Source organism: Cynoglossus semilaevis, chromosome 4, assembly GCF_000523025.1.
Source record: "Cynoglossus semilaevis isolate Cse_v1.0 chromosome 4, Cse_v1.0, whole genome shotgun sequence".
In the NCBI taxonomy this organism is placed as follows: Eukaryota; Metazoa; Chordata; class Actinopteri; order Pleuronectiformes; family Cynoglossidae; genus Cynoglossus; species Cynoglossus semilaevis.
This window is the reverse complement of record NC_024310.1, coordinates 8962925-8979114: the sequence shown is the minus strand read 5'-3', so window position 1 is coordinate 8979114 and position 16190 is coordinate 8962925. Positions and strand designations below refer to the sequence as shown.

The following is a 16190-nucleotide window of genomic DNA, read 5'->3' as shown; positions in this document are numbered from 1 at the left end:
TTAATTAGTGTCTTGTTTTAGACCGAAACATGAAACACAGTACAGTTACATGTTTGGGCCTTTTCGCTGTGTGCTTTACTTCAGTGGTGTCACATACACTCCGACAAAGGCCTAGGAAAACACACAGAATGAGAACGTAAAATGTACAAACAATGTCAAGCCTGTGAGCAGGTTTTCACTGTGGGTTTTTGGGAACTTAGTTAAGTGTTTGTCGTTTTAAAAGAGTTAAAAAAAAATTCTCAGCTCAGTTCCCAGTTTTACTATTAAAGAACATCTGTGTGTGAATAATATGAAAGAAACTGTTATTAGGACTTAAGTTTCAAACATAATCTACAACGTATAACTCAAAGGCATGTGAACATTGTTTTTAGTGCCATCAGTGTCTGTACAGCAGTGTTTCCCAAACCCATATTTTAAAAGTCACAAACCTTTGCGACCCAAGTCAATAGACATTATTCGTAAAAGTCCAAAAAAAATCTGACCAGCTGAGGGTCGTGACCCAGTCTTTGGGGAATAATGCTCTACAGTACTATACTACTCCTGTGCTACATTGTATTCTCATATGCTTCCTTGAACAGCCTTGCAAATCAAAAGGAAATCTGCAGCTGTGTTCATGTGTTGGATCTCTGATTCACACATATATATTTATATATTTATATAAATATATGTATTTATATATCACCTACAGTCACACTGATAAGCAGTCTGGCCAGTCATCAGAGAATCTGCAACATTCTCAAGCTGTTTGTTGGCCTTTCATTTGCTTTCCCTCCGGCACTGCTCTCTCACACCCTCTCTCCCCCTTTCTCTCTCTCTCTCTCACACACACACACACACACAGACAGATGAGTCACATGAATTCTCTCCTTATTTTTTTAGTTAGTTACAATTTAGACTGTTGTTCAAAGATCACAACGACACATTCGTGTTTCGTGTATCTTTCATATACGTTTGAATCACATAGTGGGTCAGTGAGAAAATAGTCAGTTGTTACATTTGAGTTAGTGTTGGTCTTAAGCTAGTGTATTGATCTTCCCTAATCTATTATTCCATCTATTTATATATAAATATAACCTATCACAGTGAAAAGCGTTGTTAAATTCTGTTTGGTGAAGTCTAAGCATTTGATTTGTGGCCATTGTTAGCAGGAGGCCTAATTCTGTTGCCTGTGTAATGGCATCTCATTTTTCTTTCACTGTAATAAATGGAGCGTCACATTGTTTATAATGTCCTCACACACCAGTGAGTCTGAGAGTGTTCAGCAGATAGAGAGAACACCCGGAAGTGGAGGAACAAAGTCCGAACATCCTCATTACACTACGACACAAATCCAGGATCCTGATGTTCCCAACTGGAATCTCCGAAGGCATCAGCACAACAAAAATGTTTAGTCAATGAAGCTTCAGATTTTTTTAAAAATAATTTGTTAATAAAATCCCATTTTTGCCTGAATAAACTCTGTGGAAGGCATCAGCACAACAAAAATGTTTATGTCTGTCGCTTCAAACACAGAACACTATTTGCAATTGAGTGTTTTTAAATTATATTAAATTAAAAGAACAAAATCCAAAATTCTTCTAAATGCTAATGCGGTGTACCATTTGACAACAATTTCCACCACAGGATGTATGGGTTTATTAAAGCTTTTTTTGATAACCCTAGTGACAAACAAAGAGAGCTGATCCAGTCATTGACTGAGCTTGGAACACAATAAACAGCACAGTCTCACACGGTGTCAAACTGCACACTGCGGCACACATTTGCCCCTCAGACCACAGCCGCATTATCGCAGCCATGTTTCCAGCTTTGCTTAAGCTGAGCCCATTCAGTGCAACCGATGAAGCTTGTCGAGGGGAAGGCGGCAGGAAATGGCTAATTGGCACAACATTTAATACCTTTTTCTTCTGTTTTGGGTTCCGCAAAGATAATAGAACGGCAGGTCGTTGTTCTCATGAGCCGTGACCTCGAAGAGCACTGACCTGATCAAAGGAGGCGAGCTACTCTGAATGTAGTAGTGACGGCGAACCGTGAACACAAACACCTTGGGCAGGAGTAACGGGCTGCTGTTCTCACTGACAACACACCAGTTGATAGATTCTGCCTTCATCGCTTGATCAGCCGCCGCTCCTGACAGCACCCGTGCGTTTTGAGTGTAGTCATGGCGGCAGTGCTACGGTTAAGGAGGCACCCCTCACCGATCACCACCTCCTCACCCCTGATACTGTCTAGTTTGGTATTTCATATGCCCAAAAACCTTGTGTCCTCAGGCATCAACTTTAGCTTGCTTGTTTGGCCCTGCCGGGATACTCTGTCTTCATAATTTTGTTTGGACTTGATGGATGATGGCTGAAATACAGTGCTGTCAAATATCCCTGCATTTATCTCACTCCCACGTACACATCCAGGTTTGTTTGGCACGAGGGACTGTGTTTTTCGTGGGCTTTGATTTGCCTTGCTGCTCCGCAGAGAGTTTTTCTTTTTTTTTTTAACCTCTATCTAGTGTTATTCTGCCTTTTCATGCTGTAATATAACCTCTCTCTCTCTCTCTCTCTCTCTCTCTCTCTCAGGTTGAACGGCTCCCTGCCCACTAATGTAGAGATTAAGAACAACACTCTCTTCTTCAAGGGCCCAGTGACCTACGACCTCGCCGGCACATACGTCTGTGATGCAACCAACGGCATTGGGACTCGCACTGGCATTGTGGATGTCAACATCACAGGTGAGTTTAAGTGGAGGCTCTGTAATGACGTGGACAATATTTGTTGCTTCGCTTCTTGTGCGTGACTGTCCTTGAACTATGTCACAGAAAAATCCTTACAAAAGAGCAACGCGAGTGGTGTATAGAAAATGACAGGGCTCTTGTTTGGAAATATCAACAACAAAACACCTGTGTAAGACTGACATCAAATGATTATTTACCCAAAATATCAGATCCATGGTTTTTTAACAGTTCACATCGAACCTGTTCTTGTGACTTAAAAAAGGATTTATTTGGAAATGTGACAGACACTCCCCTCCTTTCCTCCGTGTGCTGTCATGAATTCTAGCAATAATAGAAGGGTATTTATTACCACCTTAAATGTTGCTGAGAAGTGATGGTTGAAGATAATAAGTCGTATTGATGACAACTTCCCTGCAACCCATTCATCTCCTTTGATTAGGAAGTGTTTCTTATTGAAGTGAAGACAAACAACGAACATTTCCTCGCTTCCTGTACAACACTGGGCTCCTGTGGGTTCACATCCATAAGAGACAGCGTTTTGCCCCAAAACCTCTGCTGCTGTATATACTGTACTGACTCTGCTTTGCTTTCTACTAATGTGGGTTTCCTCTATTGCCACCAGCTGTGTGTGGCACTAAACACTGTCACAGTTTCGCTCTGGTTTCACTGGAAAGACTTTCCCCCCTCTTTCTCTTTGTGTGGCTTGGTTTCTGGGAACGGGTGGGGGTGTGGGGTGCGGGTGAGGGGCGCCGCTTGCATCGCTTTGCATGTCGCCTCATGTTGTGTCTCTGGGAACGACCTGCTTGCTGTGAAGTGAACAGCTGTGCCTTACACTATGATTGTTGTGCTTTTTTTTCTCTCTCTCTGTTTCCTCTCGTCTTTGTTCATGCTGGTGAGGGGTAAATCCTGGACAAAAGCAGCTGTTTGGGATATGATGTCACTGAGAACATCAGGAGAAGTTGCCGGTCCAAGAGTGGATATAAGATATCTCAAAGGGTCATGAATGTTAGAGACAAACACTGGGAAATAAAGACGTGATCTGCTGTCAGGGAATTGTCCTCCAACTCCATCTGTTTAAAAACCGTCTCTCTGTGTAGAAGTTTGTAATGTTTGCCGTTATTTACTGTCTCCCCTCACGGAGAGACAGAACAAAGGCACTGGAGTCATTTTCTATTTCTGCTTTTACATTGATTGCTTAAATTAACAAACCACATTGCTATTATCCCAGTAGTCTTACTGTTTATTCACATCGTTTGTCTGGATGATGTTTTTTATTGAGTGAGTGAGGTGAACACTGCGTCTACATAATTCGAGTGCATTCAGCTTCAATTTCAGATTTAAGATCTAAATATGTTTTCCTGTTCACGTCGTCGTTGGGCAGTGAATAAAGGAAATAAATTGATTGATTGAAACACCGTGCTTTGAAACTAAGTGAATGAGTGCCGAGGAGCAGGTAACACGATCTGATGCTTCGTTGAAATTTACATCTTCATTTTTTAGAAAAGTTGGACCACTCATTTCATAGAGTGGTCCAGCAATAAAATAAAATATCAGTACTAACTTCAACATTTTTCATAGGAAATGTCCAAAAAAAAAAACTTTGAAAATAGTACAAATAACTTTTTGGAGATTTCACGACTGCTACGTTAACCGTTTGGACGTGGAAGATAACCATAACAGTAGCATACACACAAGGGGCTAACAACTTTGTGGTCTTAGGGAAAAGATAGCCATGTAGCTAAAAAACAGGTATCAATTTTCTTCAATAATATCTGTGCATCTCTGTGCAGAAAGACCAAGAACGACTGCTGAGTGCGCATGACTTTGAGCCCTCAGGCAGTACTGCAGGGATGAATACTGAACAGTCCACTTGAAATATAGTGCAACAAGTAGTATCCTCCATCCCAAAATACATACAAAAACTGTAGTTTAAATAATATCTATGTCAGTGTTTTGTAAGTATAAATGCCTTTAGAAACTATTGTGTAATAATATATTATCTGAACAGATATCTGCATGATTTTATTATCATTTACTCTTTGTTTGGGTCTAATTAGGAAAAAGCAGTGACCTGCCTGCCAGGGAGACTACAGTGGTGTAATCAATAGGTTAACAAATTTGTTTGTTTTATGAAAAAGTCAATATGATGGCAGCCCTATAATACGGTCCATCAGACATGTAAAGCCATCAATGGATCGAGTTCCCTGAGCTTTTTGTTCCGTCTCCCATCTTCCTTTTGTCTGTGGAGGTTAAAGCTGTCCAGAAGAGTAAACACAAAACATCATCTATCTCTGCCGTTTAGTCTGTAGTCTTGTCACAGTATTTAACAACCTGCCAAATCTGTAAAGCCCATTTTTAAGTCTTTGAATTTATTTAGCAACCTGCCAAATCTGTAAAGCCCATTTCTTTGAATTTATTTATTTATTATTATCATTTCTTATTTTCTGCTTTGCCAGGTAGGACATCTGGCTCAACCAGCCCAATTAGACTTAAGGTTCAAATCTACTCCACATCACTAGAAATACATCCGTCTTCCAAAAAATGTATTAACATGTATTTGAACAGGGAATACATTTAAGTACTTAGTACAATTTGTTTTCACACCCTAGCTGCTGCCGTCAACATGTACGTCGAACACCTTTAAGGAAAAGTGAGCTAATTTCCCTTAGCATCGTTCAGGGCTTTCACATCAACACAGGACAGATTTCAACAGTCGAAGCAGTCGCCTGTCAAGCTTTAGCAACGCTGTGTTTAAAATGCAAAGGTAGTAGTGGCAGCCTGCTCGGGTGGTGGCAGAGCTGACTTGTTCTTGTGTGTAATGGAGCTGAAACATGTATATGTTTACAGTAAGGTCAAACACGTGCTGACGATGGAAAACACTTCCTGTTTGGTGCGTAACTTGTCAGCATTATCACTGACACTGCCTTGAAACACCACTACAATGTGCTGTAATGGAAATTGATGTAAATAAAAAAAAAATTGACATATAAAGGCGGAGGGAGCTATGTCGTGAAACATGTTATTTTTCGTCTCTAACAGCAGCTGTGACATAATGACCGGTGTTGAAAGTTAATAGACATGCCGATGCTCTGTTATGTTCAAAGAGCATGCTAGCGTCGCCCACGACGAGCCCCGGCTGAGACGTGGCAGGTGACACAACCCACTTTGGCTGCTGTTCAAAGCTATAGCTCTAAGACACGTTCAGTCAGGCTTGTCTGCAGAGAAGGGAAAGTGACCGCGATGATACCAGCGGTGTGTACATGAAGAATGCACATTTGAGCTGCAGTTACGGGAGTCAAACTTCAAAGCTGGACGTAGACTATGTGTAAGAGATCAGATCCTAGAATTGCATTGTGGGTAAATTAAAGTCCTTTATTGGGTTTACCTTACCCTGTTCCTTCGTGATTCCTTCTTTATGGCGTTTACACGTCGTTTCATCACTCAGTCCAAAGACAGATCCAGTGGAGATAATAAATTGACTTTATGTGAATGTAATTAAACAGATCGTCTGTCTCTTCAGGCTCATCCTGTAGCGGACTGTCAACCCGCCCACCAGTATCTTGGCTCTTAGCACAGTATTGGCTAAGGCTGAATTAGGATTTTTTTCATCACAAGGAAACTGATAAAGTTTTCATTCCAGGTTAGGGTGGATTAATGTGGCAGTTGCATTTTTGCTTTTCATTTTTAATTGTTTCTTGAACCGCTGCCACAGAAATTAACCTGCTTTCAAGTAAGGAAAACTGACTCACTGTGTAGGACAACTTTGCTGAGATGACGGGAATCGTTATTTTGCCCACACTGAGAAACAGAGAAACGATAGAAGAAAACACACCTTAATCAAGCTACTCAGTTTTCGGGGGGATGGATTTGCAAGAGCCCCCGAAATTGTCATCTTGGCAGATTACCTGGCTGCACGGCACCTTGTTCCAATTAGACCGGCCCTTATGTTTACTGTGGAAGAAGCTTCAACCACAGTAAGCCACATGGAATAAGATGGCTTTCTCCAAGAGCCCTGTGTTCTGTGCAAATATGGTGTCACTTGTCAGAATCTAATAAAACGCTCTCCTCTCATAATCCAACCATGGATCCTGAGAACAGAGCGAAAAGTTAGTCTAAAGGAAAATGGAAGCGAGGGAGGAGAGAGAATCACGAAGCAAAAACATGAGCTGCCGAGGACGGAGAGTTTTTGGAGGCAGTGCCATAAAAGTGACAACTGAACTTTTTTGCCCTCTGTGGGCCTCTCTCTACAGAATACCTGTCGTTAAAATTCCCTTTGGAAATCACCAGAGGCGAAATCGACAAGTTGTCTGACGTGAATAATCAGTTCATCACGTACAGCCATCGGACGACTTATTACAAAAACACAGTTAAAGATACTGGCAGTTTTAATTTATATCTGCAGTTTGTTTTAACAGTCTTACGGAGAAATCACATAACGTGTGACTTCGGTGATATATTACAGCTGAGGAGCCACAAGAAGAAAGCTGAATGGTGTGGTTAAACCCAGAGATCCTCCCCGACTTTAGAGAAGAATCCGGTCTCTCATTAGGGTAATCAGCTTTTTCAATGTCACACTTGGTTTTGTGCATTAAAACAAATCAACACAGTCATCTTAAAAATTTCTTCCCTGCGCATTCTATGACATGATGAATGGCCGTTTTGTCTTAAAGGCCTTGCAATTATGTCATTATCACCCCTGAGAACGGAGATGTGTGGTTTAATACTTGGCACTGTGCAACATGGGAAAAAGTCCCCTTACTGAAGCAGCACATTCACTGCAGAAGTAATTTGTTTGCCCACAGGAATAATCTTTTAAACCCAATTAATTTTTTTGTGACAACCCGTCACAGCTGCAATGCTATCTGTGAGAAAAGGCCTGGACCGAGTCAGAAACACAATGTTTAATTCCTGACAGATTTGCAGGATCAGCCGCGAGAAATAATTTTAGGTCATGGAAAGGTCAGCCACCACGTGAATCTTTAGCTAACGTCACGTACAGCACATAAGCACCTACTCTCATCCTCCATTGTCAGTGCTTGGGAGCTGGGCTGCATCGGAGAGCATGGTATGTATCGAGCTTTCAGGGTTTAACCACTCAGGGTTCAACTGGATGGAGTGAGAGCGTTCTTTTCAATTTAGCAGCAAAGCTCGAGGATGGATCCTCCTGTAAGCACAGGCAACCGATACAGCGTCTGTTCACGCTCGCCTGAACAAGCAGTAATTCGCCTCCATGTAGGAAAATGAAGTACGAAGAGGTGAGGGAGAGGAATTTTTAACCACGTGATGAAAATGACATGAATAAAACATGACGAGTCAGACAGAGGCATAAATAAATAAAGATATACATGTGGCTGATGGAGATGCTGCTCAGGGTCACTGCGAGAGGTAAAGTCAATTCTTGCACTAAGCTGCATTTTTCATGGCTTTATCAAATAGATTCCCCCTGAAGCACACTGCTTGTAGATTTTTAAACATTTTTGTTTGTTTGTCTGTTTTGCTTTCTTAAAAGTGATATATGCACACAAAATGCAGAAAGGTGAAAAAATAAAAATGTAAATAGTGATTATACATCTTTATTTCTATCGACCTTGGCACAGGAAAAGCAGTGGCAAATAGTTGGCAGGGGAATGAAGGGTTTGCCTTGACATAAATTTAGATTACTGTGCAGGGAATGTTGCTCTAAGCTGACATTTGATGTTATCACTCTCATAAAACACATTACAGCTAGATCTAAAATGCATGGCACACTTCTTACAATTTTCAGCAGGTGCATTTAATTTTACCTAGCCATATTAGACATTCAGTGGACATTTATTCTTCATTAGACAGGCAGTGGCCTCGGTCTCTGGCCAGGAACCTTTGTTTGGAAACCGACAGACAATGCTACAACAAATGTAATGAAACATCCACTTTCAGAATGTATTTTCTTTCTTTTAGCATTTTAAGTTGTTGTTTAGCATTGAGACAATTATTAACGAACATGTCCTAGCTAGCAACAAGCTAACTTAAGGAGTAGAGCAGTTTGATAACAAGCGCAAACTCCCAGTTTTACAAAGATTATGACGTTGCCATGCAAAGTTGTCACTTGAGGTGCGTCCAGGTACCACTTGGAAACTTGTGAATTCGACAATTGTGGCAGTTTACATGTTGTACAGTTCATAGTTATGAAATATATAGGGATGGCTTTCTTATCTTCCCTCCAATTTCCTGAGGCCCTTGTAGTGCCCTCTGGTGGCCTCCACTTTGAAAACAAATGGCTTTGACTGAGGCAGAACAGAATTTAGAAGAAAACTATATATTTACTTCTATCTATCTATAGTCATAAAAATAACTGACTTTTGCCTCAAATTAGCTAATTACTGTGGCTGCTGTTGATATTTATTTACATAAGGTGAAAAACAAGGGTCTAATAAAAGGTTATGGCAGGTTTCTCATCATGACAGCATGTTGATCTCTTCCCGCTAACAAAACTGTGAGATGCTGTAGCGAGAGCATCCCTAAATAAAGTATCACACTCAAAAAATTGCTGACATCTAACACCACGGCCATTTATATCTTCCTTTTCTATGACAGAGACAAGAGAAATTAAAATGTCAGCTTTGCAGTGTCTCCCCCAGCAATGTGAAATGTGTTTGTCTCCAGCTGTCACGGTGAAATCGGTTTCAATCTTCACCACAGTGTTGCTGCATGGCCTCTGCCTCACGTCAGCCATCTGCATTATTCATACATCCAAAGGCCACACGTGTGTATATCCTGTATATCATTATGTACTCACTCCAAGTAGACATATGCTGTCAAGCAGGCTGAAGAATGGATTCAAATTTGTAGGTTTCTGCTGCCTCTGCATGATCCTTGTCACCTTTGAATGCCCCCCCCTCGTAAACATAGTAAGGCCCGGGTTGTGTAAGGTAAATGTGTGACTTCCTACGCTCTGCTCGCTGCCTGAATCCCGCCATGATCACACCTAATTATCCAAATACGACATTAGCATTAGCGCGATCTACTCCCCTGCTTACACACCGTGGGCCACCCATAAAGCTTGTGTGCTGTGTTCCTCTCTGCCAGGGGAGGCACTGAGGAGGAAGACATTGTAGTTGCAGTTGATTTTTTTTTTTTTTTTTTTTTGAGAAAACATTGCCCGGCTGGAGAAGTGAAATGGAAATGTCACCAGGGGAAGCATGTGCGAGTACAGCAGCTGAGATTGTAGTGATTTATCTTAACATTTGTTTCTGCATGGCTTGCTGTTTCTGCTCTCCTGAGAATATGCAGAGGAGAGCGATGTGGCTGGCAGATGGAGCCGGGGATTGGCCGAAGTCCCTTTGGCCCAGCTTTGCCCCTCAATCATCACCCTGCTCCTCATTGTCTACAAGTACGGTGTTGCCTCTATCATACCTACCTCAGAGCTTGTCAGATAGGTCAAATGTCCCATGGTTTTACCACTGGATTCAAAATCCATGCTGCTGCTACTGATGATGGACTAATGCTGTGGTGATTCATTTATTCGACACAAACTGTGGCTTCTCCTTTTCCCTTTTTATTTACTCTGGCACATCCAGATCTTGACTGAATGTGGAACACATGTGGAGCCAGTATTGGTAGAAATGCATTAGCGTCTATATCAGGGGTGTCAAACATATACAGCCTACTTAGATGTCAGGTGGGCTGGACCAGTACAATCATAACATAATCGTAACACAATAAGCCCATGTTTCGCTCCTATTCTTATTTTTATTTTCTTATTCTTTAAGCCCATGTTTCGCTCCTATTCTTATGCCAAGAAGTCAAAGGTATTAGAAAAACTACATATTTAATGTAATATAATTTTGAAATTTAATTTTGTTTAGCTTTATCACTGCGGCAGTACTTAGTGTTCTTTCTGGTATATTTTGTACCTTAAATGAGGTAATATTAACATTACATACTGGAAAAAAACTGGTTAAATGGGCAACAGGAAAAAAAGAACTATTGGAAAATAATGCCTTGGTGTCGACTCCACAGGCTACATGTTAAATTGCAGCCAGCGTGGAGTCTTATTAGTGGGAAGAGCATTCCGTTTTCATGACATCACCACCGACGTTAAATTTGAACAGAAGAGTAATTTGGTTCATCGGCAGGACAGAATGAATGCATCTTCGCTGATTGTCCTCTTCCCCCGCTCTCTAATCATGTCATGTTTTATTTACTCTTGTCAACCACTCAGAATCTCCTTCCATTTCTCCCGGTCTGTCATCTGTTGCTCGTGTCTCATTCGAGTCATATTTTAACACCACTCCCTGAGCTGTCGTTTGAACTCTTTTCTTCTGCTCCAAGTCTCTGTCACAACACTTTGTTAAAATGGTTCAGGAATGAGACTGTTTTTTTTTCTCCCTCTCATGTTCAGACATGACTGGAGCACACCCAGAATCACTACCTGCACATTTAAAAATGTGAAACTGTTTGTCATACTTTGAGGCTTGCTTGTAGAAATGCCAACCCTTGACATACCTTTAAAGATTCTCTGTTTTGTCATACTGTGCTATAGCACTACACTTCCCTCTGGAATACACTGAACACAACACCCTAGTGTATTGTTTCAGGAGGTTCCACAAATCTGGCAGGTACCTGGTGCCATTGCCATTTGGAGAACAATTTACAATTTGTTACATTTCTGTTAAAGACCAACAAGTGTTTTACATGGAGGTTTGGGGGGGTGAACATTGAAGTTGTGCAGTAAATAGAATTTGTCATTAAAATGTGTTGCGTTAGTAAATCAAACCCCCAATCATGTCAGACCTGAGTGTTCCAAATACTGTGATTATGCTAATGCAAAATGGCAGGCTTGAATGGCGGCCATATTTCACATCATTCATCACCTGCATAAATCCATCATGCCCCTGGATTCAATTATGGCATTTCATAGCACATATGGACGGCTATAAATCTTAATGGAAGATTTTAGCCATTGCAAGTCAAGGTTTTCCCACATTATCAGTGCGGTCCCAGTGGTGTTAATAGATGCTGCCTTTTGAACAGAATCAGAACGGTGGTGAAGCATTGAAGTCTATTTTATCAGTGGTTGGCAGGTGCCGCCAGTGAAAGCGGTGTGCAGCCCCCCCTCCCGTTCCCGTTCATGCTGTTAAACCACTCTCTATGGCCCAGCTATTTCAGATGTGTTTCATTATTAGTGTTTTGTTAATGTGATTTGTTCGTACCAGTACCTTTGTGATACCATGAGATTTAGGCAAATCTTCTTCTGTTTTGTATTCACTTTTGATACTTGCGATATTGTGATATGGCACACAAAAAAGTGTGCTGCCAAACACGTATCTGTGAGTTTCAGAAGAAATCATTTGGGTTTTTTCTGCACAGAAGACGACTCTTCCTGTTTTGAGTTTTATGAGTCCTTCTTTCTTGAGGACCTTCTGTTAGTCCACCTCTGGAAAACATCTCAAGGTCTATTAAAATCACATTTTAAGACTCTCTGTGAGCTCCTGCTTTGACAGTCCTAGAAGAATACCATAATTTTTACAACTGCTTTCATGTGTTTAGGTTTGTGTCAACTATAACTATATACGGGGGTCAAGAGTTGGCCTCACTCGATCCTTTATGGAAACGGTCACATCTTTTAAAACATTCAGAGCTCACAAGAGTCATGTTAGTAATGAAAGTTAGTAATGAGAGTCTGGTACGATTTTAGAAATAACAAAGGCATTTAGACTGTGTGCCATCACAATTAAAGCAGAGAATAAATCTTTGATAGCAGCCGATAAATCTCAAAATACTTGGGTATTTCTTCACAATTTGGCCAATGATCTCAAAAACTCAAAGAGTTCTTCAACTTCAATTACAGATTACATCTGAAATTATGTCGGGAACGTTAACGCATGCATCAGAATGCACCGATACCAGTAAGAATCCGTGAGTGATTTTTAATCTGAGCATCTCAACAATTCACTAGTGGTGATTAAATTGAATGGTTTTCTCAAAGAACTCAAAGCGATAACAACAGTGTTTAGATCTGTAGTTATGCGATGATGATGTGTGATAATAGGATGGTAATAAATCAGTAGAACAGAAGTAGTACCACTGGCAGAGAATACCGCGAGCATCATCTCAGACTTGTCTGGATTTGTTGATATCTCTGCAGAAGAGACTTGTCACGTTCGGCCCCGTGTTTCTTTTTTGCTTCATTTTAAGCCAATTACTTGTGTTTCAGAAGCTGTAATCTTTTCTGGAGTTGTTTTGTTTTGTTCATTTTCCCTGCTGAAGGATTCATTGTTGCTGTTAAAGTTAATTGAACCTCTGCTCCACAGGTTTAGACAAACTTGACGTAAGCATACCTCGGCTTTGATCACATTCCAGATGCAACATTTTGTCACGTCCCGGAGCTCAAAGCAGCTTTAGCAAAGCCGAGTTTGTCGGTGGCTTTTACTGTAATGTACTTAACAATGGTACTTTGTCGCTGTTGTTTACCGTCATGTGTAAAAAGGTAGGATGGATGTGAAGGTTCAGTTCAGCAGCCTTCAGTTACGAGGCTGAGAAAGCTGTAAAATCACAACATTGAGGAAAAATAATATGCTGTTGTTGTTTGTTTCTACCAGCAGGTCATTAGTCACTGGAACTCTTCTTCCTCTTTTAAGTGTGTGTTTGTGTGTGTGACAAAACAGATGTCGATCAGCTGACCAGATTTGTTTGTGTGTAAGCTATGCTTTGCTTCTGCGTTGTTTCTTGCTATGCACTGCTTTTTCAACACTGTAACATAGATGCTGGACAGTACTGTTTCAAATCATCTGTTTGTTAACTGACAAAAAATCTGATTTTAATGGTGTTTAGTTTGAAAGGTTATAAATTTATTTCTGCATGTTTCTCCTGAAGAAAGAGCTTCTGAATGCATCCTCGCAAATCTCTAAAACAAAGCTTTTGACATTTCATTATCTGAAACACACTGTGAATGGCATAGTTTGGGGAGGGTTTGGATAGGATATACTGTAGGAGTCCTTGTTTCCTCCCTTTTCCCTTTGCCTTTCCTTCCCTGTCTTCCTTTTTCCATCATTCCTTAAAATAAATGCACCTGCACAAATGCACCTCCTCCCACCAGAGCACTGACACACTCCCTTCCATCTGTCTTTTCCTACCCAGAATACCCTATCAACCCGACAAATGGGGGCCAGGAGATCTCGCAGGAGCAGCACAATACAGGGGCCGCCATAGGGGGCGCTGTGGGGGGATTGGCCCTGCTGGGTCTGGCAGCCATACTACTCTTCATATTCCTGCGCCGCCGCCAACGCACCTTCAAGGGAGACTACAGTACCAAGAAACACGTGTTCGGGAATGGGTACAGCAAGGCCGGCGGCCTGCCTGCCCACCCCCCCATCCCAAAGAACCTGCAGTACCCGGATGACTCAGACGACGAGAAGAAACCCGCCCAGATTGGCAGCACTGGAGGGTTCGAGGCCAGCGAGCGTGATTTCGAAGCCGAGGCAGAGGACCTGAAAAGGCCCTATTTCACGGTGGACGAGGGCGAGAGCAGAGATTATGACGAGCGGACTCTGGCCTTCCAGTACGACCCTGAACCTGAGCTAGCCGATGATATGATCTCTCAAACCGATGGCTCGGTCATTTCTAAGAAAGAGTGGTACGTGTAGTGGCATGTTACATCCAAATCAAACAGCCCCCGTGTCACCCACCTGCCATTCCACCGCACCCCTCACGTCCACCACTACCTAACCCTGCCATACGTAAACTGCACCCATCAAAGACACCTCCTTCTCCCAAACCCCACCATGTCAGACCCCATCAAACTAATCTCTATTAGCAAATCAAATGTCTGTTTAAAGTGCTAGCAACATCCAGCCATCAACACAACAACATTAGGATCAAGGCTACCAGGTGAATGGGCAGAGTGTCATACGTTACGTGAACTGACCTACGAGGCCGGAAAGGTCATTGGTTGATTAATACTGGTGTATTATTCCTTTTGTGTATTTCTTCATGTTATAGATGTATTAAATGTATAAAAGGAGACTGCAGGTTGAGGATTTGCTGAGCACATTTGTGAAAGTCCTACACTGGATGTAAGATTGGATTTTGTTTTTTATGAAATGTTTTTTGTTTGTTTGTTTTTACTATTACCATTGCCTTTGGTTGTTTTTATGGTGTTTTGTATGGTTTGTAAGTAAACAGAGAAATGAGAGTTAAATATCTAACCTAACCACAGCTGGAGTTCTACATGTTTTTTGGTGAACAATTCAGACAAAAAAAAGAAGAAAAAAAAACAAACAAAAAAAACACATACAGCACCAGTATGATTTTTTTAAGTTTTTTCACTGGGGTAAGTGTCCATGAACTTTTATATATTCACTGCATTAAATATTGACATGTCATTGCTGTTTTCCAAAGACATGCTTTGTATTTTGGATCACTCGGTGTTTATACGTTTGTTTCTTTACTGAGATGGAGTCAGTCTACTGAGCCGCATCGACAAGGCACTAACAAAAAAAATAAATACTGATTCTGTCTTTCAATCATGTTCAAAACAAATTTACATCCATGAGGCGGATTAGCCAGAGAGAGATCAAACAATTTTTACATGCAGCTGGTGAAACACAGTTGGGTCTGAGGTTGAGTTAGTCTAACAGTTCACATGTAATCATGCTCTGAATCACGTCACATGACTTGAAGGGACAGACCTGTGTACGCCATCTTGGAATCTTACCACTTTAAATCCAATGTTGCTTTTTTTCCCTGTGTTTGTTGAGTTGTCATTATTATGGTTCAGTTCCAATAACGACCTGTACCAGGGGTTTTCAAAGTGTGTGTGTGTGTGTGTGGGGGGGGGTGCTCAGTAACAAATGTCATCTTTGTGTGACTCTGTGTGAGACCCCCCCACCCCTTCCACCACTGCAGCCTTTTCTACGTGGAGTCATCTGTGGAGGTCAAGGACCGGAGGGAAATATATTAACTGACACTTTTCTTTTCGTATCTGCACGGAGAATATTTTAAGATTCAAAAGGGAGTTCAAGATGACGGCGACCATGCCGAAGTTGAATGAGTCGCCTGCTGCTTTCATTGTGTCCACATTATGTGTTCCTTTTGTTTTTTGGGGGAAAATTCCATGAAAGGATGGTTGTCCTTATATCAATCATGGGCATTTGAGCTCTGCCAATGTTGATACAATGATGCTGAAGGCATTATCTCTCTCCCCCCTCTCTCTCTTTCTCTGTCCTTCCTGGGTCCCTCTCTGTCAGACAAGTGCCAGTGGACAGTCACACTGCAGACGATTCATTTTCTTACCATCACAAAATGTCCTGCTAAAATGCAGCGAGCTCATTTTGACGTCAAAATAGCACGGGGGTGAAAAAAAAAGAAGCAAAGATATAGACGACATATCTGACTCCCTTAGAACAATATAAATACTGTAATATGCCTTATTTTATGCATGTTTGTTTTGTGTGGGAGAGGACGTGCGTACGTATGCTGCTTTTTGTAT

The 16190-nt window shown here is 41.4% G+C and overlaps 1 protein-coding gene across 1 annotated transcript in view; it reads left to right on the top strand.

Annotated features, from left to right (window-relative positions):
* Window positions 1-15202, top strand: part of nectin1b (nectin cell adhesion molecule 1b) — a 70360-nt gene extending 55158 nt beyond the window's left edge. The window contains exons 5-6 of the mRNA XM_008308976.3: window positions 2568-2719; window positions 13841-15202. Coding sequence (XP_008307198.1) covers window positions 2568-2719; window positions 13841-14346 — 658 coding nt within the window. The 3' untranslated portion in view covers window positions 14347-15202. The remainder of the gene's footprint in view (window positions 1-2567; window positions 2720-13840) is intronic.
* Window positions 15203-16190: the final 988 nt, after the last annotated feature.